General features: G+C 40.1%; 1 protein-coding gene across 1 annotated transcript in view; it reads left to right on the forward strand.

Moving 5' to 3' along the window:
* The window catches only part of nrg2b (neuregulin 2b), a gene marked incomplete at both ends in the record, with an annotated part of 59,633 nt that overhangs the window by 19,641 nt on the left and 14,693 nt on the right, over positions 1-25,299 (forward strand). The window contains 4 exons of the mRNA XM_080036175.1: positions 11,354-11,516; positions 12,448-12,566; positions 14,292-14,421; positions 22,887-22,945. Of these exons, the coding sequence (XP_079892301.1) occupies positions 11,354-11,516; positions 12,448-12,566; positions 14,292-14,421; positions 22,887-22,945 (471 nt within the window). The remainder of the gene's footprint in view (positions 1-11,353; positions 11,517-12,447; positions 12,567-14,291; positions 14,422-22,886; positions 22,946-25,299) is intronic.

Raw genomic sequence — 25,299 nt, forward strand, 5'->3', positions numbered from 1 at the left:
CTTGATGGACGGCTGATGGGAGAGCTGGTCACGCGTGATTGGCTACTGGAGCCGGCCGGTCACAGCCTATTGGTCAGACGCTGCTGTCCATTTGTAGCTGCTCACCACCCCCACCCCTCTGTGCACTCACTGAGGAATTCTCCCATCACTCAGTTATACAGAAGGCTTGGATCAGCAACTTATAGCGCTCACACACAGACACACACACACACACACACACACACACACACACACACACACACACACACACACACACACACACACAGCACACTCTCGATCACACACATACACTCACACACACACACACACACACACGCACATACACTAACACACACGCACTCAGACACGCACACACACACACACACACACCATCTCTCTCTCATACACTCATACACACACACACTTTCGGTACAAATTTGCAGAACATCACATGTATCCATCAGTGCAGACAATAAATTGCACACGTGCACATCTGTGCGTCATACATGTTCTCATGCAGGCACTATGTTTTACTCTCTCTCACACATACTGTACACACACACACACACACACACACACCATTCACAGTGTGCAATAAATCTGTGTGTGTCAATCGCAGCTACAGAATTAGACTTGTTAAGGCATGCTTGTAGCTGGCGTGATGGGCTGGATGTGTGAATCTACTCTAATTGCGTTTGTGTACATGTATTTCACAGTCTTCTTTTATGCATAACTGACTTTCATATATATATATATATCTGCAGTAATAACAAGATTTCTTTATCGAACTAAACCCCAAACACAACATTTCCAAATTAAGCCAATTAAAAATGTATTTCTGTTTCATCCCTAATATTTTCTCTGTGCTTGTTGGCAAGCCGTGCTGCCAGAAATAGGCATTTTTGCGAGGCAGAAGAAGAGGTTCTGACAGCGCCCTCAGGATTTATTAACCGACTCCGATGTTCTCTGGTCTATTTACTAATAAATTCACAGGTAAAAAACCTTATGAAGCCGATGGAAAAATAGGATTTCCCTTTTTTTACAACCATTCAAAGGTCAGATAGTAATTTAAAATGCCATTATTATTATAGCATTATGGAGGTTTTGGAGTGTTTTATATGGTTTACCTAACTCTTATATATTTGTTGAAGTTGCTGATGTCTCTGAATGTCTATGCATACCTCACAAATTATAAGTATTTCATATTTTACCAAATAAATCTCTAAAGAAAACGTAACCATGTTTTTAAAGAATTTAAAGTTACGCAGAAATTCTTAAATAACTCAGATGGGTCTGGGTGACATGGCCATAAAAGTTATTATGATTATATATTTTTTCATATCAGGCGATATATCAATAATTATCAGGGTAAATGTGATCCCAAAGTTTGCTTCAGGTTTTAATGTGTGATTGTGTCTCTAGATTGAAAGTGAAAAGCAGTTTAAGCTAACGCTGATCCGATAGTTTGCTGCTGGCTCGTCACTTACTGGCCTGGTGCTTGTCTTTCCTCAACTATCAGCTCTGGTTTGGGACATTCAGTCATTTCTTCCTTTCTGCCTGTTCTATTGGCTCATATTGTTTCACATATTGTTTCAAATCGTGCCTGCTCTGTTTTTAGTTGGATGGTAAAAGGCCGAAATATCTCCAAATTACCGGGTCTTGTCTTGATGTCTTAAAGCTTGCCTTTTCTGTGTATTTGTAAATGGAGTTGCTGCGATGCAAGAGACACATTTCAGACTTGCTCTGACAATTAAGTTATATTTTATCGTATGAAGTCAATTTTCGCTACAACTACAAGCCCATCAGCCACGCCCACCTCTATTCCTGCCACGTGATTGGCTGTTCATCTTCTTCTTTTGTTTAACTGGCAACTGGCAACTAGCGGTTAAGGTGCATTAGTGGGTGGATTTATTGTATCCAACTTTTAATAAACATTTGTTAAATTTCTATCAGGGAAAAATGATATTGAGATATTTTTTAGTTATTGCTTTATTGCACTAAACTCAAGGACATTTCGAAAAATGTAAACTTGTAAGAAAGTCTCAGGTGTTTATAAGAGTGTGTGCTTTATTCAAACTCAAAGGCTAATTGTTTTGGCCTGTAGTGCGATTCTTGAGCTGCCTTACATGTTCCTTTGGTAATTATGGCTCTAGAAAATGAACGATAGGCAATACATCAATAGAATGACTTATTTCAAATATAATCTGTCCAACGTACTAAAGTACCCTATAGGTGCTAATGTGTTTCTGGCATAGAGGGAGCTTTGTTTTAAGACTTAATGGAGAACCCGTCACTGTAGATTCATACTACTCAGCATTTGTGTTTAGGAGTTGAGTGTGCATAGAGGTCGTTTTGTATTCTTTACGGCTTTGCAATTCAAGATATAACTGTTAAAAAAAATGACTGTCAATAAGATCAGTGAAATTCTGCATTGATCATACATCTTTGAATCTAGTTTCAAATGAATGCACCTGTGGATAAGAGTCAAGACATAATAATATAAAAAACTATGTACAGGTCTTAAAAATGCATTTCAAGCGTGTTTCTAAGAACAACATGTATTATAAATCAGACCATTAACAACGTATGAACAAATCGTTCTGTAATAATCTTCAGAATAGTGCGAAGAATGAGTATGGAAAGCAAGTTAATGTAAGTGCTTTAGAAGTTGAAACGTTTGATTCAGAGTTTTAAAAAAAACTAACATTGAGATAATTGCCGTTAAAGATGGTTGTATAGGAGAAATACACAGATGAAAACAGACAAGGTTTAGTCAAATAAACACCTAAATGTACATGTTGGACCTTTTATTTATACTTTTATGAAAAAAAAACATGTTATAGAAACAAAATAGCCAAAAATCTGAAATTGATTGGTTGAAAAAAACATTGTTTTTGCCTGCAGTGTCTCGCCTTAATACTGATTTCCATCGGGATCAATTTGAATGTATGAATAATTTTCTCAAGGACGGCCTCACAGGGATGTTTGAAAACCTGAAGGGACTTGGAAGTATTTCGTCAGATGTTTACACCGGAGTGGGAATTTGTAGTGATTCAAATCAATCGGACACCGTAGCACAACAAGCACCCATGAAATGCGGGTGTCTCACATCCATGAAGGGTAATTTCCTTCTAGTTTTCAAAAAACACCCTGCGTTCCAAATTACATACTCTTTCTTTTTACTACACTACATACTAAAGTACAGAAGAGTTTTAGGGCCACATGAGAGAGAAAAAAATCAGATAAGGAAGATTTTTCATGCATTATGTCGAGAAATGTCAAGAATAAAGACGAATACTCTAAAATCCTATTGGAGTTAGTGGGGCATTTATGTATTTTCAGCATACTACAATTGACGTGCATGTATTGGGTCATCCTAAATCTTTTTCTGGCGCACTAAATAGTATGGAAGTATGGGGATTGGAACGCAGGGACATTCTCAAGCTGAAAACATGGCCATGTTTTTTCCCGAGCGTTCCAGAATGGGATTAGCTCATTGGTTACCAGGGTCACCACTCACAGCTACTTCAGATTGACCTATATCACTCCTCACCACTCATTTCAACTCATTCCCACAATTAACCTGCCTGATGGTCTCACCTCAGAGTCTCATGTTAATGGCTGTTAAGTGGAGCTATTCTGTGGTAGTATCAATTTCTGAAATATGTTAATTTTTAGCAGGTTCAATACTGCAGTTCAACTCTCTATACTCACTTTGTTGTACACACATCAACTATCAGCATTTCCTAAAGGATCAGTGAAGTATCCGTCTATCTATCTATCTATCTATCTGTCTATCTGTCTATCTATCTATCTATCTATCTATCTATCTATCTATCTATCTATCTATCTATCTATCTATCTATCTATCTATCTATCTATCTATCTATCTATCTATCTATCTATCTATCTATCTATCTATCTATCTATCTATCTATCTATCTATCTACAGTATCTCACAAAAGTGAGTACACCCCTCACATTTCTTCACATTTTTCTTTATATCTTTCCATGGGACAACACTGAAGAAATGACACTTTGATACAATGTAAAGTAGTCAGTGTACAGCTTGTATAACAGTGTAAATTTACTGTCCCCTCAAAATAACTCGACACACAGCCATTAATGTCTAAACTGCTGGCAACAAAAGTGAGTACACCCCTTAGAAAAAATGTACAAATTGGGCCCAAAGTGTAAATATTTTGTGTGGCCACCATTATTTTCCAGCACTGCCTTAACCCTCTTGGGCATGTAGTTCACTAGAGCTTCACAGGTTGCAACTGGAACCCTCTTCCACCCATTTATGACAGCATCACAGAGCTGGTGGATATTAAAGACCTTGCGCTCCTCCACCTTCTGTTTGAGGATGCCCCAAAGATGCTCAATAGGGTTTAGGTCTGGAGACATGCTTGGCCAGGCCATAACCTTTACCCTCAGCTTTTTTAGCAAGCCACTGGTCGTCTTGGAGGTGTGTTTGGGGTCGTTATCATGTTGCAATACCACCCTGCGGCCCAGTTTACGAAGGTTGAGTGCACGTGGTCAGCGTCGTACACAGAGGTTGGCTTTGGAAAATAGACGTATGAGTGCTGCCAGCATTGCTGAAGGGCTTGAAGGGGTGGGGGGTCAACATGTCAGTGCTCAGACCATACGCCGCACTCTGCATCATTAGAACATCATACTGGTCTGCATGGCTGTCATCCCAGAAAGAAGCCTATTCTAAAGATGATGCAAAAGAAACCCCACAAAAAGTTTGCTGAAGACAAACAGACTACGGACATGGATTACTGCAACCATGTCCTGTGGTCTGATGAGACCAAAATACATTTATTTGGTTCAGATGGTGTTAAGAGTGTGGAGCGGCAACCAGGTGAGGAGTACAAAGACAAGTGTGTCTTGCCTAGAGTCAAGCATGGTGGTTGGAGTGTCATGGTCTGGGGCTGCATGAGTGCTGCCAGCACTGGGGATCTACAGTTCATTGAATTCTAACATGTACTGTGACATACTGAAGCAGAGCATGATCCCTTCCCTTCATAAACTGGGCCGCAGGGCAGTACTGCAACATGATAACGACCCCAAACACCCCTCCGAACGACCACTGGCTTGCTAAAGAAACTGAGGGTAAAGGTTATGGACTGGCCAAGCATGTCTCCAGTCTTAAACCCTATTGAGCATCTTTGGGGCATCCTCAAACAGAAGGTGGAGGAGCGCAAGGACTCTAATATCCACCAGCTCCTTGATGTCGTCATGAATGGGTAGAATAGGGTTCCAGTTGCAACCTGTGAAGCTCTAGTGAACTACATGCCCAAGAGGGTTAAGGCAGTGCTAGAAAATAATGTTGGCAAAACTAAATATTGACACTTTGGGCCCAATTTGGAAAAATTTTCTTAGGGGTGTACTCACTTTTGTTGCCAACAGTTTAGACATTAATGGCTGTGTGTCGAGTTATTTTGAGGGGACAGTAAATTTACACTGTTATACAAGCTGTACACTGACTACTTGACATTGTATCAAAGTGTCATTTATTCAGTGTTGTCGCATGGAAAGATATAATGAAATATTTGAAGAAATGTTAGGGGTGTACTCACTTTTGTGAGATACTGTATCTGTCTGTCTGTCTGTCTGTCTGTCTGTCTGTCTGTCTGTCTGTCTGTCTGTCTGTCTGTCTGTCTGTCTGTCTGTCTGTCTGTCTGTCTGTCTGTCTGTCTGTCTGTCTGTCTGTCTGTCTGTCTGTCTGTCTGTCTGTCTGTCTGTCTGTCTGTCTATCTATCTATCTATCTATCTCTATGTACCTATCTGTCATACAAGAAATTTATCGTGATACAAAATATGCTGATGTGCACACAAAATGTTTATGTATAGGGTATATTTACCGTTAACGAGGATCTGAGGCAGTGAGAAACCGAAGCTGTGCAGCGCTTCTGTAGATGTGATTGAATTGACCACTTGAGGTAGTTTGAAAGGAATTGGTAAATACATTGACAGAAGGATTGACTGTTATTCAACACTGGCTGTCCTCTCCTTCTCCTGCTGTGTTTCCTAACCTCCTACTCGCTGTGTGTGTGTGTGTGTGTGTGTGTGTGTGTGTGTGTGTGTGTGCGTGTGCGTGTGTGTGTTTGTGCGTGTCAGTTGCTAAGCTTAGTAAGAAAATATTAAAATCTGCGGGAACATAAATTTGGTTTTAACACCTCACTCCCTTTCTCCCACACGCTTCTTAAATTAACTATAATTTCTGTCTGCTTTCGGACTGGTTTCTTGTTTCGCTTCATGCTTCATACCACAGTGAAACTATACAAATATGTGTTAACTGTAGTTTGTGTAAAGTAACTAGTGCAGCACCTTTTTTTATATGGACTCAAATGTTATGTTACGGTAAAATACATGAAAAAGCTTCAAGTTTAAACTAGGGCCATGTCAACAGGTAAATGGTTTTTTTCTTAACCAGTGTAGGCAATTATTCTGAAAAACGGAGGGGGAAAAACGCGTTTATTTTTTTAAATATCCATGTGTCTGTGGATATGGCCTAATATGGCCTGATCCAATAGTGAGGTGTTTTCTGAAAGGAAATACTTCTTATGTAGGCTATGTATTTGACTCTGCTCTGCTATTTAGGTCTTCTTTGCTATATTTTCCCTTCTTCTGTCTGTTGGCATTTCTTAATTTACTGGTGGTTGTTCTAATGTGTTTACGGACTGTCAAACACTTTTCAACTTACATTTTTTTTCAAAGTGCAATACAAACAGATATTACTATTCCCGGAGCTATTTTCTCATTGTGAGTCTAAATGTCAGTTCTATACTAGTGGAATAGGCCTAAAGTCGCCCCTCCCACAATGAAAACTCATCTCTTTTCCACGTATGCTACACTGTTATTAGATTACAGTTCCCGTGACTTCCTAATTGCCTGCTGCAAAATATCCAAAGCAAAGTATTGTATGTAAACAGCGAAGGGGGATGCTGGTTTGACCAAGAAAAGCTATTTGTCATCAACAGAGATTTCTGTCTTAATGCATTCCCAATTGAATAAAGCTTCCTGGTTCCTTGTCTTAAATGTGAGCTACACACACACACAGGCACACACACACACACACACACACACACACACACACACACACACACACACACACACACACAAACACACACACAGTCAAAGTGTTTCCTGAAATGACGTTCTCCTAGCACTGTCATTCTGTCGTGGGTCTAGAAGAGGCTCAGCTTGATAAGTGTAATGCTGCATGTTGGATTTATCATCTCCTCACGATCCACTTCCTGACAATACTGTGCACTGAAAAAAAAAATTGGTAATAATACACAGCCTAGGCTCTGTAAACCAAGGGTACGTAAACAAAGGGGGCCCACCGTAGCTAGCAATATGCCCACAGACAAGCATTATCCAGAATCGCTCTCTACCTTAAATTCCGTTAAGTTACAGTTGCTCCTATCTTAAAATAGAAATATATACAAAGAATGGAAATACAAATGATGTTAAAAATGATATATACAAGGCTTAGTGGATAGAGGGCTTACCATATTGGCTCCGGCCTTCGTTACAGTGGTCACGGGTTCAAATCTGACCCGTGGACCTTTACTGCATGTCATCCCCCTTCTCTCTCTGTCTCCCCATCTCAACTCTGTACTATCTAATAAAGCTTGAAAATGCCCAAAAATTATCTTCAATTTTTTTGTATATATACAGTATGTGATTTCAAATGGGCGTGCCTTGCCTTATGACCCTCCCATGGCACCAGGTCTGCCTTACTGAGACATAATACTCATAATACAAAATACATAGTGATGCATCTGTAGCCTTAAAACAGAAAAGAAAGTACCACCGCCGGCTATTGGGGTATTTTCAGGGAATTATTAAAATAGCAGCAAATTATTTCCAAAGATATATGATGACAGTGACACATATAGTGCTATCCCTTTGCATAACTCATTACAAGAGAGGAGCCACTGAGAGGGAGGGAGGGAGAGAGAGAGAGAGAGAGAGGGAGACAGGGAGGGAGAGGGAGAGAGAGAGAGAACGGGAGAGAGAGAAAGGGAGAAACGGAGAGAGAGAGGGAGGTACAGAAAGAGAGAGAAAGGGAGGTAGAGAAAGAGAGGGAGAGAGAGAGGGATGGAGGGAGAGAGAGGGAAGGAAAGAGAGGGAGAGAAAGGAGAGAGGGAGAGAGAGAAAGAGGAAGGGAGGGAGGGAGAGAGAGAGAGGGAGGGATATAGAGAGAGAAGGAGGTAGAGAGAGGGAGGGAGCGGTAGAGAGAGAGGGAGAGATAGAGAGAGAAAGGGAGAGGGAGAGAGAGGGGGGATGAGAGAGAGACAGAGAGAGAGAGAAAGAGAGGGGGATGGAGGGAGGGAGAGAAGGAGAGAGGAAGAGAGAAAGGGAGGGAGAGAAAGAGAGGGGGAGAGAAGGAGAGAGGAAGAGAGAAAGGGAGGGAGAGAGAGAGAGGTAGGTAGAGAGAAAGAGAGATAGAGTGAGAGGGGTGCGGGAGAGAGAGTCTGGTCGTGATGTTGGGTTGATTTACTTTGGTGTGGGGTGTGTGTCACACTAAATCTTCTGAAATGTGAGAGCTGGATTTAAAGACGTGTTCTGTTATGAGGCTAAAAACCAAACTTAAATCCTGCTTATATAACTGAGCGCTGCTGGATGGCACTTTTTAAAGGGTCTACTTTATACCTCCACTTTGAGCGGTTATTTGTCTTTGACCCCCGTTAACTTCAACATGTGTTATTTAAAGGTGCAGTATGTAGTTTAAAGACCTACTTCACCGGTGGGAATATGAAGGTGTATTGAATTCTTAGATCCTATTTAGTATAAATGTGCAAAAAAAATGGAAATTGGTTCATCCTAGCCTGAGAAAAGGCAGAAAGAGTGTTTTATGGTCCACTGTCTAACCCTACATTTTCCTTACTGTGACATCACAGTAAGGGCTAGGATTAACAGGACAGCTGGGCCAAGGGAAGACTGAGGGAAGACAGAGAGAAGAAAAACCGTTCATTATATTATAATAGTGATTTTATAATGATAGAACGCCTGTTCCGTATGGGTGAAGTATTCCTTTAAGTTGAGGGGGATTTGTTTACATTTGCAGAGCCTGCAGTAAGTCTACAAAACACATTTCCTCTACATGTTATTCTTAGTCTTAAATAATGTCATCATGAATAAAAAATAAATCATTTTGAGGGCACCTGGAACCAAACATAAGACTAGAATATGTTTGTAAACCAAAGTGCGGGCCCTACTGCTGTAAACAACAACAACAGTGAAACAGTAACTCTTCAAGAAGCTTTCTCACTTCAAACAGTGTTCCAGGGATCCAACCTTCCTGTGAGGAAAGTTTGTTTATTCAGTTATGAGAATATAACTTCATAGAAAATGCTCTTCTCTGACACACCCAAAGTTACAGACTGCACCTTTAAGGATAAGATGGCGTTAATGTACATTTTTGTAAATGTAAATCAATCCCTGCAATGCATCAGTCCGTCTCTCAACACCAGCAGACATTCCTCCACTGTCTGCCTCTGTCTGTTTTAAAAATGGGTCAGACATATAAAGCTTTATATCTTAAAAGGGTTCAGTGGTTTCCTGAAATAGCCAGACGCTAGTGTTTAGCAAATGTCGCACTGACAGACTTTAAAGTGCAGCAGTTTGGGACTATATTTAGTGAGGGATTAAAACACATTAACAAATGGAGGTAGTTTTAGGGGTATAGCTGGACAGTTCATGTGGGATTGAGTAGACAACTGTGCCACAGTGTTTTTGGTGTTTTTTGGACATAATTGTGCTCAATATCAGCGCAAGAGTCCTGAAATATATGTTTGGTGGTGGTTGCTAGGAGAAGATAATCAGTTTGTATTTAGAATTTTTTTTTTTGGTGCAAAGATTTGATTTAATTTCTTTCCAATGTGAAAACTAAATCTGCCTTTAAAGGTCTTTCCAACTTTTTCATACTTCTTACCAGGGAGAAAAATCATGAATGAACACAACACCAGACATATATGAATCACAGTTACTTTTAAATCAGAGGTCTGTAGTCACATTGCTGGCCCAGTGGACTATGTATAACTGCCATGTCCTAAGCTCCAATCTGGACTGGAGAACCTTTATCCTATATTGTCTTATGTCTCTTATTCCAAATGTTTCATGTTAAAACTATAAGAGAAAATGCCATAACGTTACATTTAAAACGCTGCCACTACGTGAAATCCTAAACCGTGTCCTGTGTTTTAGAGGCCCTGTGAAGTCCTTCTGCTAAAATATTAAAACAGAGCCTAAATTGGGGTAATGAGGTTTTTTTCAGCCGCTATGTGCCGCATATGAAATTCAGTATGTTGTGTGAAATGTACAGTACATTATTTAGGAGACATATATATATATAGGCCCACAGTGTGTGTGTGTGTGTGTGTGAGAGAGGAGTAAATGGAAGGATGCAGAGAGGAGCTATGAGCCTGTGTGTGTGTGTGTGTGTGTGTGTGTGTGTGTGTGTGTGTGTGTGTGTGTGTGTGTGTGTGTGTGTGTGTGTGTGTGTGTGTGTGTGTGTGTGTGTGTGTGTGTGTGTGTGTGTGTGTGTGTGTGTGTAAATGGATGGTGCTGACTTGTCTCTTTGCTTTAGCTCGTGTGTGCTCGTCTTGCGCTTGTGTCAGTGATGCAGTCTGTTGTAGTTTTCTAAGGGAGAGAAGAGAGGGAGTGAAATTCTCCTGAGACTGATGAAGAACCCTCACACACACACACACACACACACACACACACATACACATACGTTAACACCCACATTGCTCAGTAGTGAAAATCTACTGCAGAGAATTTCTAAGGAAAGATTTTTTCTCTCTAAAAGATATCAGTTTTGTCTGTGCTTTTCAGGAATCAGACCATACCCCCGTGTGTGTGTGTGTGTGTGTGTGTGTGTGTGTGTGTGTGTGTGTGTGTGTGTGTGTGTGTGTGTGTGTGTGTGTGTGTGTGTGTGTGTGTGTGTGTGTGTGTGTGTGTGTGTGTGTGTGTGTGTGTGTGTGTGTGTGTGTGTGTGTGTGTGTGTGTGTGTGTGTGTGTGTGTGTGTGTGTGTGTGTGCGTGCGTGCGTGCGTGCGCGCGCGCGCGTGCGTGCGTGTTGTATCAATCATTGATTTGCCTCCATTCTTTAGCCATCCCTCACATGCATTCTGGCTCAGGTTTCAAACCCTGACATCTGAACCCTGTCACCCATCAGATTTCCATCACACATACACACACACACACACACACACACACACACACACACACACACACATAGACACACAACCCCGCCCCCCACCCCCAAATACACAATGATATAGCAAGATTAGATTAATTGAACGTCTGTGTTAATTGAATGGTGAATAATGCAGGCTTCTGGTTCCCCCCTCCAGCCTCTGCCCCTAAGCTGCGGCCCATGCGAGGCCAGACTCTGACTGAAGGGGACAAGATGTATCTGAAGTGTGAGGCGTCGGGGAACCCCAGCCCCTCGTTCCGCTGGTACAAAGACGGACAGGAGCTCCAGAAAGGACGAGACCTCAAGATCAAGACCAACAAGTGAGCCAATGGAGAGGATAGTGGTAGAGTTTTTGGTTCATATTCCACACTCCACTGACAGTCATGACATGTTCTCAAAGTATCCACCCTCTCTTGATTTTGTAAATGTTATTATTTATTTATTTTAAGATAATTTTTTTGGCATTTTCAAGCTTTATTAGACAGTACAGAGTTGAAATGTGGAGACACAAAGAGAGGGGGGGTGACATGCTGTTAAGGTAAATAAAAAAAATGAATAAGTGGAATCACAAGAATAAACTTCCAAACAAGGGCGCGTCACCTTGAATCCATTGACTTGACAGTAACAGAGCACCTTTATAGGTGTGGTTATACTTGGTCAGTGATTCTGGAGAATGCTAGTTGTAAAATAACTACTTGTCAAAATCAGTGAATATCTCCTCACTATCCCCGTACCTGTCCGTATTGTGTGCGCGCAAGAAGAAATTCTGTGCGAAAACACAGTCTAGGCTCTGCATTAAGCGCACACACACAGCTCGGCCAGGTAGAGGATCATGAGGAGATATTCACTGATTTTCACCATAAGTGATTTTGACAACAAGCGTTCTCCTAAATCACTGATTCCACCTTTAACACTTTGCTAGGAAGTTTGTTGCCTTTTTCTCATAATCAGTTCCTGTTTGTGGTTTGAACTGAATCATTGTCCATTAGCTGTATGAGCTGGTACATTTATATATCAGGATCATCAGCCTGTTATTGCTTATCTGGGCTGGAAGAAAAGGATTACATTTACCATCCGGTCGTGAGTCTGCTGCTTTTGAAACAACGATAACTGACACTGTCTTTTTTATCTGCTCTGTATTCCTCCCTCCCTCTTTCTCTTTCTCTCTCTCTCTCCTTCTCTCTCTCTCCCTCTCTCTCTCCCTCCCCCCTCCCCCCTCCCTCCCTCTCTCTCTTCCCCTTTTCTCTGAAGGAAAAACTCGAAGGTGCAGATAAGTCGTGTCCGGGCGGAAGACTCTGGGAACTACACCTGTGTGGCCGAAAACTCATTAGGACAAGAAAACGTTACGAGTATCATCAGCGTGCAGATCTGTGAGCGACTATCTATCTATCTATCTATCTATCTATCTATCTATCTATCTATCTATCTATCTATCTATCTATCTATCTATCTATCTATCTATCTATCTATCTATCTATCTATCTATCTATCTATCTATCTATCTATCTATCTATCTATCTATCTATCTATCTATCTATCTATCTATCTATCTATCTATCTATCTATCTATCTATCTATCTATCTATCTATCTATCTATCTATCTATCTATCTGTCTATCTATCTGTCTATTCATCTATCCATCCATCCATCCATCCATATCAGTCCATTTTAAGTTGTGTTGAAACCTCTCTTGAGAGAAACCACCGGTTACAGAACATAAATAAAGTAGAAAACAGGATTATAGAATAAATTATTTATACCTGAAAGTTGTTTTTAAGTTCAAAGGCTGACAGGAGTGTGCTCTGGGTGGGGGAGCAGGTTGATGCACTTTTGCACTCACAAAAACAGCAGCAAAGTGACAGATGCCTGCCCAAAAAAAGCAAATAGATTTGTCACACTAAGCCCTTTGAAACTCACTAAAGGTATGTGGCACAGTGCGATATGGATTTTTCTTCAATCTTTGTCTCTACATTACTTATTGAAAATGCTCTAAATGACAATATTTTTATTGTAAATTTTGTAGAAATGTTGTCAGTAGTTTATAAAATAAAACCAAAATGTTCATTCTGCTCAAACATATGCCTTTAAATAGTCAAACAAGAGACACTGAACATTTGGAGTGGTCTCTTAATTTTTTCCCCGGCTGTATATGTACTACTACGCCTGCCTTAAAACCTGAACACCAGAGTTGCAGGAGCCCTAAAGTTTGCACTTCTCGTCAAGGCTTTCAGAAAAAATGAAATTAGAAGAAGAATGGTTTAGTCTGTTATAAGCAATTGTTTGATTTGACAGCCATCAAATCTATTTTGGAGCATTTTCGCATGAACCTAAATTAGTTTGTATCTTAAATAATCAGCATTATAGCTATAATGATATATGGCAATTATATCTATACAAATTACCTATGTAAGCATAAAATAGTGATGTATATGTGGCCCTTATTCAAACCCATTATAACTGATTATTATTACTTTTTAACTCGGTATGAACAGTTTTGACTGTGTTAATATACACAACGGATACATGTTAACAATTGTACACTTGATTATTCATTAAAAAAAATGTTTTGACCTGGATCAAGGTAGAAAATACCCACAGAGGCTTTTTATTTAGCTACTATGAATGTTGTTTTTTTTTTTATTCAAATAAAGCACATTTAAATTTGGTCGTTCTATATGTGTCAAAATATCTATGAGAAAACAACAAGTGAGTAACGAAATCTCTCATGTAATAATACTGGATAACATACCAAAGAAAAAAACTGTCTAATTCCATTTCAGCAGAGAATGTATGGTGCCCAAAGTTTTGTGCTATCCCCCTCCGATAGCAGTGACCACCACAACAAACGTTCTCCAGAATCTCTGACTCCACCTTTAATAAACAGATTCATGTGAACAGTTGCAGGCTCAATTCTTTATAACAATTTTTTTTTAAATGAATAGTCCTGGATCAAGGAAGATAAGGGGCCCACAGTGACTATGTATTTATGTACAGTATGGTGCCCAAAGTTTTGTGCAACAGGTACGCCCCATTATGACTTAATTTATTTCCCCTCTGTCTCCTGTGTCCCCCCCCACCCCCCCTCCCCCTACAGCAGTGACCACCACCACCCCATCGTCTCAAGGTGTGAGTCATGCGAGACGCTGCAACGACTCGGAGAAAGCTTACTGTGTCAACGGAGGAGACTGTTACTTCATACATGGAATCAACCAGCTGTCCTGCAAGTGAGTAGAATGTCCAGTCGGCCCCGAGTCTCCTCAGTCATCACTGTGTAGTCGCTCCCCTGTCACTCCTCTATGTCTCTCTCTCTCTCTCTCTCTCTCTCTCTCTCTCTCTCTCTCTCCCCCTATCTTTCTCTTGATATACACTACCTTGTCTTATGTTCCCTGGTTGTACCCTCCCCATTATATGCTGTATACTGTAGGTGCATCTAAAATAAATTAGAATAAACTAAAAGTGAAATTATTCTGGAATAAACATACTATTCAGACGGTTGACATTTCTGTATTATAAATCCTTTTTTTGATATGTTTAATGTAATATTCTAAAAAAAAAATATATATTTATTCATCCAAATGAATACATAAGACCTGACATACTGTATTTCACTTTAAGTAATGAATCTAGAATATATGGAAGTTTCACTTTTTGAATGAACTTCTCAATGATATAAAACATTTTTTTTTAGATGCACCTGAACATACCCTGCAGTCCACCGAGCCGCTCACCATGCACTTTGTCGAAGGATTGTTGTTCACAGTTTTTACCAGTTTTCACAGAAGGAAAGAAGTTGTTTTTGTTGTTTTGCACGGAGCAGATAGCGTAAACACATCTAGACTTGCATGCATTCTTAATTTGTTGTATCTTGCTCCAAGCGGTTCTCTGCAGTTTACAATGTTTTTGTTTGTTTGTTAAGATCCCATTAGCGTCTGTGCAGCGATGAGCGAGCAGTGAGGGAGGTTTGCTCGTGACAGCAACACTAACATAAAGCCAAACTTTTCTTTGTGCTAACAGAGAGTCAGGAAACTAAATTGGGAAGAAATGCAGTTTCTTTGTTCCATTAGACTGTAATGGAGACCTTTGTTTCTTCTATTCTGGGTTAGCAAGCAGCTAGTCTGGCTTACTGGATATGTATTGTTGATTAGGGCTGTGTTTGAAAAGCCCTGCTATCGTCCTACTCATACTAACTTTGACGTTAATTTGAGTATGTTGTGGTTGTGTTTGTGAGTTTGTTTAGGCGAGAAATGCCCGGATGAGTACTTACTTCCGGGAAGATTTTGTGTTTGGATCGATAGGTTACTTTTCCTACTCAACAGCCCCACAATGCATTGCGTCTTTTCAAACGACACAGAAGTTTTTTTTTTTATAATTTTTTGCTTCAGTATACTTCAGTGTAAACGGTCCGACTTACCTCACATACACAATCAATCGTTAAGTAGACAGTATGTAGTATATACATGTTGAGTATGTAGTAGGGAGGACGTTAGTATGCCGTTTCGAACACAGCCTAGGTCAGAAAATGACACCTCCTTTTTATTCCTGGCTGTACTGTTTAAAAGCTTCCCCTCAATACAGGAAATAATGGAAAACTTACTGTCACGACCGTTGTGAGTTGGCGTGGATTTTTCACATCTTTTAAATCTGGTAGCGGTCACGCAAGTTAACCATTGCTGCTTCCTGGGCTTAGCGCCGCCCCAAGACGATTGTGATTGGTTTAAAGAAAAATTAAAACATGTTTTTTCCCCTTTTAAAGCAGAAATGATAGTGCCAACCATATGCCAGCAGATATGCTTGATAAGTTTAAACAAAATCACTGCAAAACTTACAAAATACAATGATACTGTAAAGTAATATTTACGTCTTTATTAACTAAAGAAAAGTCAAGTCAAGTCAACTTTATTGTAAATTTCTGCGATATGTGCCAGACTTACAGAGGAATCGACATTATGTTTCTCTCTGACCGACGGTGCAATAAGTGCAAAGGGATAAAACTATCTCGTGTAACAGGGCAGTTGATTCTGCAGAGCACAGCGTTGCATCAGAGTCATAAAATGTTAAAGAGGACGCCCGGCTGACGTATATTAGCTGCTGACGCTGTTGACGGTCACTGTGTGTTTTGGCATGAAGCGCTCGTTATACTGAGGGCGCCGAGGACAGACGAGAGGCTAGAATCAACAAGTCACTTTAACAGTAACTTTCACACACACAATGGTCTGACGATATCAGCCATTGATTTGAAACAGTATAAATTGGTCCCAAGTCAAGTATTTAGGATTGAACCAAGGACAACTGTTGATTGTAATAGTTTGATTATCAACAGTGAAAAGTCAAATATGGTGTAGCCAGTTTGCTCATGGATTGTTGGCCGTAGGTTTATTTTTTCTGTCACTGGCTGGATGGATGGATGGATGGAGATAGATAGATAGATAGATAGATAGATAGATAGATAGATAGATAGATAGATAGATAGATAGATAGATAGATAGATAGATAGATAGATAGATAGATAGATAGATAGATAGATAGATAGATAGATAGATAGATAGATAGATAGATAGATAGATAGATAGATAGATAGATAGATAGATAGATAGATAGATAGATAGATAGATAGATAGATAGATAGATAGATAGATAGATAGATAGATAGATAGTCGCTCACAGATCTGCACGCTACATATGCAAAGCGGCATGGAAGCCAGCTAAAGCTCAAAACTGCATTTTTTAAAAACATTTTTACGAAGACATGATTCCAGGTAAAGATGATACTTAATGCATATTTAATGCACTGTCCATCTGTTAGGAAGTTGAGTCCCTCTGGTGCAGCTAAACATGTGCGTATTATGTCATGATGTTGCTCCTTTCCCTCACCATTTCATACGTTTTGCGGTACAACAATCTAGTGAAGATAGTTACCTTGAAAATTTGACTTCTCTTAACTTTTTCTTTTTTTTACAGTGCATGTTGTAATCTTTCAGTTCCAACGTTCCTTAAACACTGGGGTCATTCTGTAGATGTGTAGCAAACACGTCGCTCTGACAGTGTGCATAACAGATGGCGTGTATAGTTTTGCGCGATCAAGAGGATTTGTTGTTTGGCTTCCTGTATCCTCTACAAAACCGTCTTTAGATCCTTTGCTGTGTGTTCCAGATCTACTCTATTTGCTTCTCTATTTCCATTTCTATTTCCATCTATGCATATATATTTTTTTTCTTTGGGCATTTTTATGCTTTTATTAGACAGTTTGGAGAGACAGAGATGAAATGGGGTAGAGAGGGGAATGACATGCAGAGAACGACCACAAGCCAGATTGTAACCCGTGGGCTGCTGCTTCTGAGGACTGAGCCTCTATGGGGGGGGGGGACGCTCTAACCACTACACCACAAGAGCCCCCCCAATATATATATATATATATATATATATATATTTCAATCTCTGGCTATCCCTCTTCACACTCTCTCCCTCTCTCTCTCTCTCTCTCTCTCTCTCTCTCTCTCTCTCTCTCTCTCCCTCTCATCAGGTACACCTTCCGGTCATTGCTGAAGGATAAATCAAGATCTCTTTTTTTTTCATGGTGCTGACAAGCAGAAAACTTTGTTCGAGGCGAGGTGCATATATAGACATTACGAGATGCGTGTGTAGCAATTTAAAGGGGGGTACAAACTGTGCGGGATTTGTAACAACCTCCTGTAAGTGATTGCGCGACATACGAGAGCACACTTTACTCTCTCTCTATATATGAAGGAGCTGCAGCAGGAGCATAGCAAAGGTAATGGCAGCAGCAGTTTTTCGGTGGGGAGAAGAGAGTTACTGTAGCGCCTCATCTCTGTCATCCTTTGTTGGCCTGTCTGTCTGGGCGAGAGGGGGAACAGGTTTGTAAATAAGACCGCTGTCTGTAGGCCTGTCTGCTCGGCTTGTTCACTTCACAGATATATGTAGACCTCGGCTCGCAACCGCCGCCGCAAATCACTGGCACTGCACGACACGACACGGCACTGGCAGGCAGCTAAAAAAAATAAAAAAATTGTTAAAGGTACAGTCAGTGATTCTGGAGAACTCTTGTTGTTGTCAAAATCAGTGAATATCTTCTCATGATCCCGCTACCTGTCCTTACTGTTTGTGCGGGCGGGCTAGAGGAAAAAAAAATCTGGTGTTCATTCATACACAGCCTAGGCTCTGTAAATGCAATACACAACCAGTACAGGCAGGTGTAGTGGATCGTGAGGTGATGTTCACCGATTTTGAAAAAAAGTGATTTTGGACAATAAGCGTTCTCCAGAATCACTGACTCCACCTTTTTAAACGGTTGAAACAAAAGGTGTTCTAGCAATTTTAGATTTTTTTTCCTGCACGTTCTTAAGGTTGGAAAGAACAGTGCAGTCAGTTTTTTTTTTCTTTCTTAAAGGGCAAAGCAAGCACAGGAACATAAAGAAAGGCTGCAGAGAATAGGGATAAATGAGAAGCAGAGAGAGAAAGAAAAAAATAAATGATATACAGTAAAAGCTCTGCTGGCGTATAGGGCTGATCCTGCTCCCAGTGTCTCCCCTCTCTCTCTCTCCCTCTCTCTGTCTCTCTCTCTCTCTCTCTCTCTCTCTCTTTCTCTCTCTCTTCCCCCCCCCTCTCTCTGCGCTATTTATAGCTCTATGGGAAATTGCTGAGTGCGCCCTTCAGAGATTTTCTTTTTTTCTTCTTTTTTTTTGCTGTAATTGATTCAAAATGCAAGTTGTATCATTTAGTGTTGAGAAAGAGGAGTAAAGGATACCCAAGTCAGTAACATACACAGTACTGTATATGCATGGGGGGAGGGGGGGGGGGGTTGGTAGAAAAAGATCCTAGCATTTTTATTAAACGTGATATAGGCCTATTTGTTGACCAGATGCTAAATCACCCGCAATAAATACAATAAGGTTATTAGAGCGGGAGCGGTTGTGTTATCGTATAATGGCTGTAATGGGGCCACACCCAGACTATCATAGCATCAATTGTTGTGATTCATCTTGGGCGTAATGTACACTGCAGTGGCATCAGATCCTCTCCAACAGCAACATGCCTCCATTTCATTCGACCGCAGTAAATTCCTCGATCGATTAGAGCAATAAAAAGATTCTATTAATTATGTTATGGCTGAGAGGGGGAAGCCATGGCGCCCATAATAGCACACAATTAAATATGTTTTTTTTTTCGAATTTCAAATACTGTCTTAAAGGTGGAGTCAGATATTATAGAGAATGCTTATTGTCAAAATCAAAGAATATCTCCTCACGATCCGCTACCTTGCTAGTATGTGAGATGAAAAAAAATACAGTGTTAATACACAGCCTAGGCTCTGTAAATGGGCATTTTACATTCCCTTTGTCTAAATTCCAGTTTACAGAGCCTAGAGACAGAGCTGTGTGTTAACATAGTATTTTTTTCAGTGCACAGTACGGACAGGTAGCGGATCTTGAGGAGATATTCCTCCAAATTTGACAAAAAGTTATTTTGACAGCACGCATTCTAAAGAAATGCGCGACTTCACCGTTAAAAAAAACTATTTTTAATATTTAAACATTTTTCTCAAATAATCTAAATAATGTTGGTCCTCCAATGTATCCTACAAAGCCCTGCATAGAAAATTAACATTTGAAGGCAGAAAAGCATCAATCAAATATTTTGGACTATTGTGAACATACAGTATGTGGATCAATTTGCCAGTTACTGTGATGCGTTGAGGAGCGGTGCTTGTTAGTTTCAGTGTTGTGAGCTAGACGGCTGAAGCCTGAATATGAATCGCATGGCACCCGCTGGTATCGCTGACAGCTGGCCGTCCATCCAGACACAAAACACCACGTCTCTGCAGCTGCGCTTAAACTGTTGCTGTTGTTTATGCCCCACAAATATATCCCAACCATTCTCATGCTCACCAGACTGTGTGTGTGTGTGTGTGCGTGTCTCTCTCTCTCTCTGTGTCTCTCTCTCTCTCTCTCTCTTTCTCTTTCTCTCTCTCTCGTGAGTCTCAAGCTCATTTTGACAAGTCGTCTTTCTTTAAAGCTATAGTGCGTAACTTTTTCATAAAAATAAATGTTATTACTTTTCAAGCCATCGCCAAACGTGTTGACAGAAAGTTGTATAGCCTATCAGCTCCACAAAACTGTCTCTGTATTTCTCAGTATGGCAGCGTTTATAACCTGGTGCTGCCCCCCCCTAAACTGACACAGAGCACAAGAAGCGCCCAAGAAATGTTTCAGTTGTTGATTTTACTGCTAAGAAAAACCTGGACAGCAGAAGGTTTAAAATCCACGTGCGATACCCGAAAGGCTTACCTCATGTAGATGCGTCGACAGTGTTGTTGTAATTACTATGACAGAAGTTACTCAATATAGCTTTAAGACTTAGATTAATTTAGATTGTGTTAGTTTTACTGTTGTACCTGCAGGCTTTCAACCCAACACAGCGTTACACAGATGCAAGGATGTTGTGTCTTAATAGCCCATGCAGCTGCGCCCTCCTAGCCCGCTGCATGTGCATGAATAAACCGTGAACATCGCAATGGTTTCCTGATGGGGTTTTTTTTGCACCCCAAGCTTCATCTTCAACCTCATAATACATTGACCTCTATGAAGCCGATACAAACACATTCTGACAACTCATCCATTACATTGCATTACATGTCATTTAGCAGACGCTTTTATCCAAAGCGACTTACAACTATAGGACACATTCATACAACGATAGCAGCAGCTACCACGCAGGGTGCAAGCTAACTATCGGGAGCAATTTAGGGTTCAGTGTCTTGCCCAGGTACACTTGGACATGTGGCGGGGAGATGGGGGTTTGAACCACCGACCCTGCAGTTGTGGGTCGACCACCATAGCTCATCCGTCGGTTACTAACAACAGCTATAACTCTACTGTATAGTAGTACCGATAATTTTTTTTTTAGTTTAACAGAACATAATGTGGTATGTGTGTTCACATATTCCATTTCAAATCAACATTTTGCATTTTGAAAGTGCAATGTGTATTATTATTATTGGCCTTTTTCAGAACAGACTTGGTAGTAATGGAATATAATATAATATACAAATGTTACATTAGTCTTAAATTAGAATGAGCCTTTAAATATCTACATAGGAGTGGGGCGCGCCGCCATGTTGCATGTTTCTACAGTAACACAGAATGGACAAACTTAACGGCCATACACATTTTTATATATAGTGGGTGTCAGCTGGAAATGCACCTGTTGGAAGACGAAGAATAATAATAATAACTATAAAATAAATAACTAAATCTCTCTTTAATTAGTCTTCATTAAGTCTTCATGCAGACTTCCATGTTATAAGGTAATTGAATATGGTATGGAGAAAAAGCCTCAATAATTCACTCAGCATAATTTATTCAACCAGCATAAAGGCCAGAAAAGTATCCTGTTACACTTTGCTTTTTGCTTTGTGTAAATGGTAAAGAACTCCACTTATACTGTATGTACACACATAAAGCGACTCAAAGCGCTTTACATTGTTTTTGTACACATTCACCCAAACACACACACATTCATACGCCGATAGCAGTAGCACCTACCACGCAGGGTGCAAGCTAACTATCGGGATTAATTGGGGGTTCAGTGTCTCTTTGCCCAGGGACACTTGGACATGTGGCGGGGAGACGGGGGATCGAACCACCGACCCTGCAACCCAGAGGACGACCAACCTACCCGCATCGCCACAGCCGCCCCACTGTGACTTACAACAAGTGCATTGGGTCTGTCTCTCTGTCACTGAAGGCATATTCCATAGATTTTCTATGGGCTTTCCTGACTGGGGAATTTTTTATAAATATTAAGCGGCAAGACAAGTTCAACACAAACTCACCTCCTCCGCCTTTTTTTACCGTTTTTACAGAGATTTTATAACGGACATCAAAATAATGGGTGTCGGTTTTAAAACCCACTTAAAAGTTCTGCTTTGCTTTTCTGTTTCGTCATGGTTTTTTAGTCAGGCGTTAGGAAATTGATGCAATGAATGAGAGACCATAATCTACTGTAATATAATATACTGTATAGTGTGTGTGTGTGTGTGTGTGCGTTTGCGAGCGTGTGTGTTTGTGTGTGTGTGTGTGCGCCTGTGTGTGTGTGAGAGTGATTTTGCTTCATTCCTACATTGGATGTCGGAGGTCAGAACGGGGAGTGATGTCACATCTGAGTCAACTGCGTTCCGGTAGCACAACCGGGAAAGCGTTAACGTTAGCGTTTAGCAATCACCCCGGCCTAGCTATCGTTAGCAATACCAGTTAATTACAATGCTCTTTGTCGTATTTTGTGCTTAGAAATATTGTAGCAACATATCTACTGTACAGATAGGAAATCAGCATTAGTTTGTAACCTTCTTCCTGCACCACCATCTCATGACCCCCGTGACTGTGATGATGTATTAACTGTAGCGGTGATGTCATATTGGTGGCAATGATGTCACTTTATGAGGTCATCTCTCCTTCTCTCTGTGTCGTTGGTGGATTGTGCTGTTTCTAACCCCTCATCTCTCTGCTCTTATGTCTCCCTCCCTCCCTCCCTTCCTTCCTCCCTTCCTCCCTCCCTCTGTAACCTCTCCTCCTCTCTTTCCTCCTGTTTTATATCTATCTGTATTTTAACCCTTTAACCCCCTATCCCCCTGTTCCCCTATCCCACCCCCTCTGTGTCTGTTTCCCTCCATCAGGTGTCCCAATGACTATACGGGGGACCGCTGTCAAAACTCCGTCATGGCAGGTTTCTACAGTATGTCCATTTGCTCTTTGTCTGTTTGTCTACTCCTCACTGAGATGCTGCATGCTACACATCGGAGGGGTTGGTGTATGTGTGTGTGTGTGTGTGTGTGTGTGTGTGTGTGTGTGTGTGTGTGTGTGTGTGTGTGTGTGTGTGTGTGTGTGTGTGTGTGTGTGTGTGTGTGTGTGTGTGTGGGTGTGTGTGTGGGTGTGTGTGTGGGTGTGTATGCGCGCGTTTGTGTGTGTGTCTCCACCCCTTCCTGTCCCTGTCTCCCCTGGTTCCTCTGTGATTCTCCTCTGGTCACCAGAAACAAACAATCAAGATATTTTTATATTTTGATTTGAAGATTATTTTCACACACTAGTTAATCTGCTTCAATTCTTATTTAAGGCGAGACACTGCAGGTGAATAGGGTATAAAAGAATACTTATAGGTATCATCATGAAACTTTGCCATTTTCGATGGTTGTATGTGAGAAATATACAGATGCGAACAGACAAGGTTTAGTTAAATAAACACTTGAAAGTAAATGTTGACCTTTTATCTATAATAGTATGAAAGCAAACATGTTATAAAAGCAAAATAGCCAAAAACCTCCAATGGACCAGTGTTTGAAAAATAAACAATGTGTTTGCCTGCAGTGTCTTGCCTTAAAGCAAATACTGGATCCTTGACCTTGAAAGCTCCTTCAAAGGAATCCCCAGAAATCCAGCAATAAACAACCACATTTCCATGTTGTTTTCTGCTCGTAATGTTTAGAAATTATGTTTTTTTTTGGGCCATTAATTGCTCACAAAAAAATCAGAGGAGACAGAGAATTAACACAAAACAAGAAGTTGAAATTATTTTGCTTTTATTGGAACAGTTATTTTTTTAAAGATGGTCCATCGGTGCTGTTTAAAAAAAGATTATAAAATAAAACGATTTAGGGTCAAGTAAGTGTATAAAGAACTATTAATACAAAGCTGTAAGTGCTGACTATGTTATGTCTTATAAACACAGAGGAACATCTTTCATTGATTTTACTTTTTTGGAGCAACGGACACAGCTGACAATTGAGGTCCTTAGATTGATAACGATATAAGTTCTTCTGACAATGTTTTGAAGTGCCGCCAGTCATTAGCAGACGCTACACTGTGTCCAAACTCCAAATGATTTGGCAAGAGAATAAGATCTAGATTGAGATTAATGTCCAACATTTTATAAATTTGTCTTAATATAATGCCATTTGAAAACATCACTCATCGTAATATCTTTCAGAGGGACAGTCCCCTTATGATATATTGATTTTTATCTACGTGTTTCTTTATATTATGTCCTGAACTAAGAGATTAAGATCAATTAAATCCACAAAGGAGAATGTGTTGAATTTATAGTTTTCACTGGTGAGCATCCATGGATCATCTGTTGTGGCATGTGGCTAAAACGCTGCTTGAAATGTTTTGGGTTGACTTTTTTTTAATATGCAAACGATTATGTCACATGTTTTTTTCTTATTCTAACAGTGAAATCCAAGGAATAGTTTGACATTATGTGTGAAATACGCTTATTTACTTTCATTAGTATGAAGAAGTTTGAAACAACAGCCAGAGAATGGTTAGCTTAGCTCAAATAGGCAGAAACAGCTAGCATGGCTCTGACAAACGGAAACAAAATCAGTCTACCACAATGTACAAATGAAAAAGTTGAGAAAACTCAAATTTTCAAGGCAACATGTCTCTTGACTGTCTTCACTAGATTTTTCAGTTTTTAGGCCATCCGAAACTCTTTCTAATTCTCTGTCATATATACAGATAACAACAAAAGCTAAAATTTTATTCAAACATGAAATAGTGTTAAAACTGTCTGAAAAACTGTCTGAACAAAAAATAATAAGTTGGCACAACCTTTTTGTTATCTCAACAAAAGATAATTAGTTGGCTCAAATAAAGGCAATTTTCCTTAAAACTTTAGTTGGCCTCAAAACACAAAAATCTAGTGAAGTGAAGTTGCCCTGAAATTTAAAAATTTCCTTTTTCATTATCACAGAGCAGTATCTCTAACCCCTAGTATTATGCCTATTTAGTTCAATTGATACTACATTGTAAACGTGAACACTACAAGTTGTGGAGTATGAACCAAACAGGTTATTGTCTAGGTGCATGGACTTTCTGTCTATTTTATTTGGAAAGTTGCTTGCAAAATGTTTGGTTTATTCTACCTGGTGACAGAACCAGGCTAGTTGTTCCCCTCTGCTTTCAGTCTTTATGCTAAGCTAAGCTAACAGTCTCCTGGCTGTCCCTTAATATTTACCATACAGACACGAGAATGGTATTGATCTTCTAATCTAACTTGCCAATTTCCCAAAATCTCAAACTATTCCTTTA

This window comes from Ammodytes marinus, assembly GCF_949987685.1.
Source record: "Ammodytes marinus genome assembly, chromosome: 10".
Taxonomy (NCBI): domain Eukaryota; kingdom Metazoa; phylum Chordata; class Actinopteri; order Uranoscopiformes; family Ammodytidae; genus Ammodytes; species Ammodytes marinus.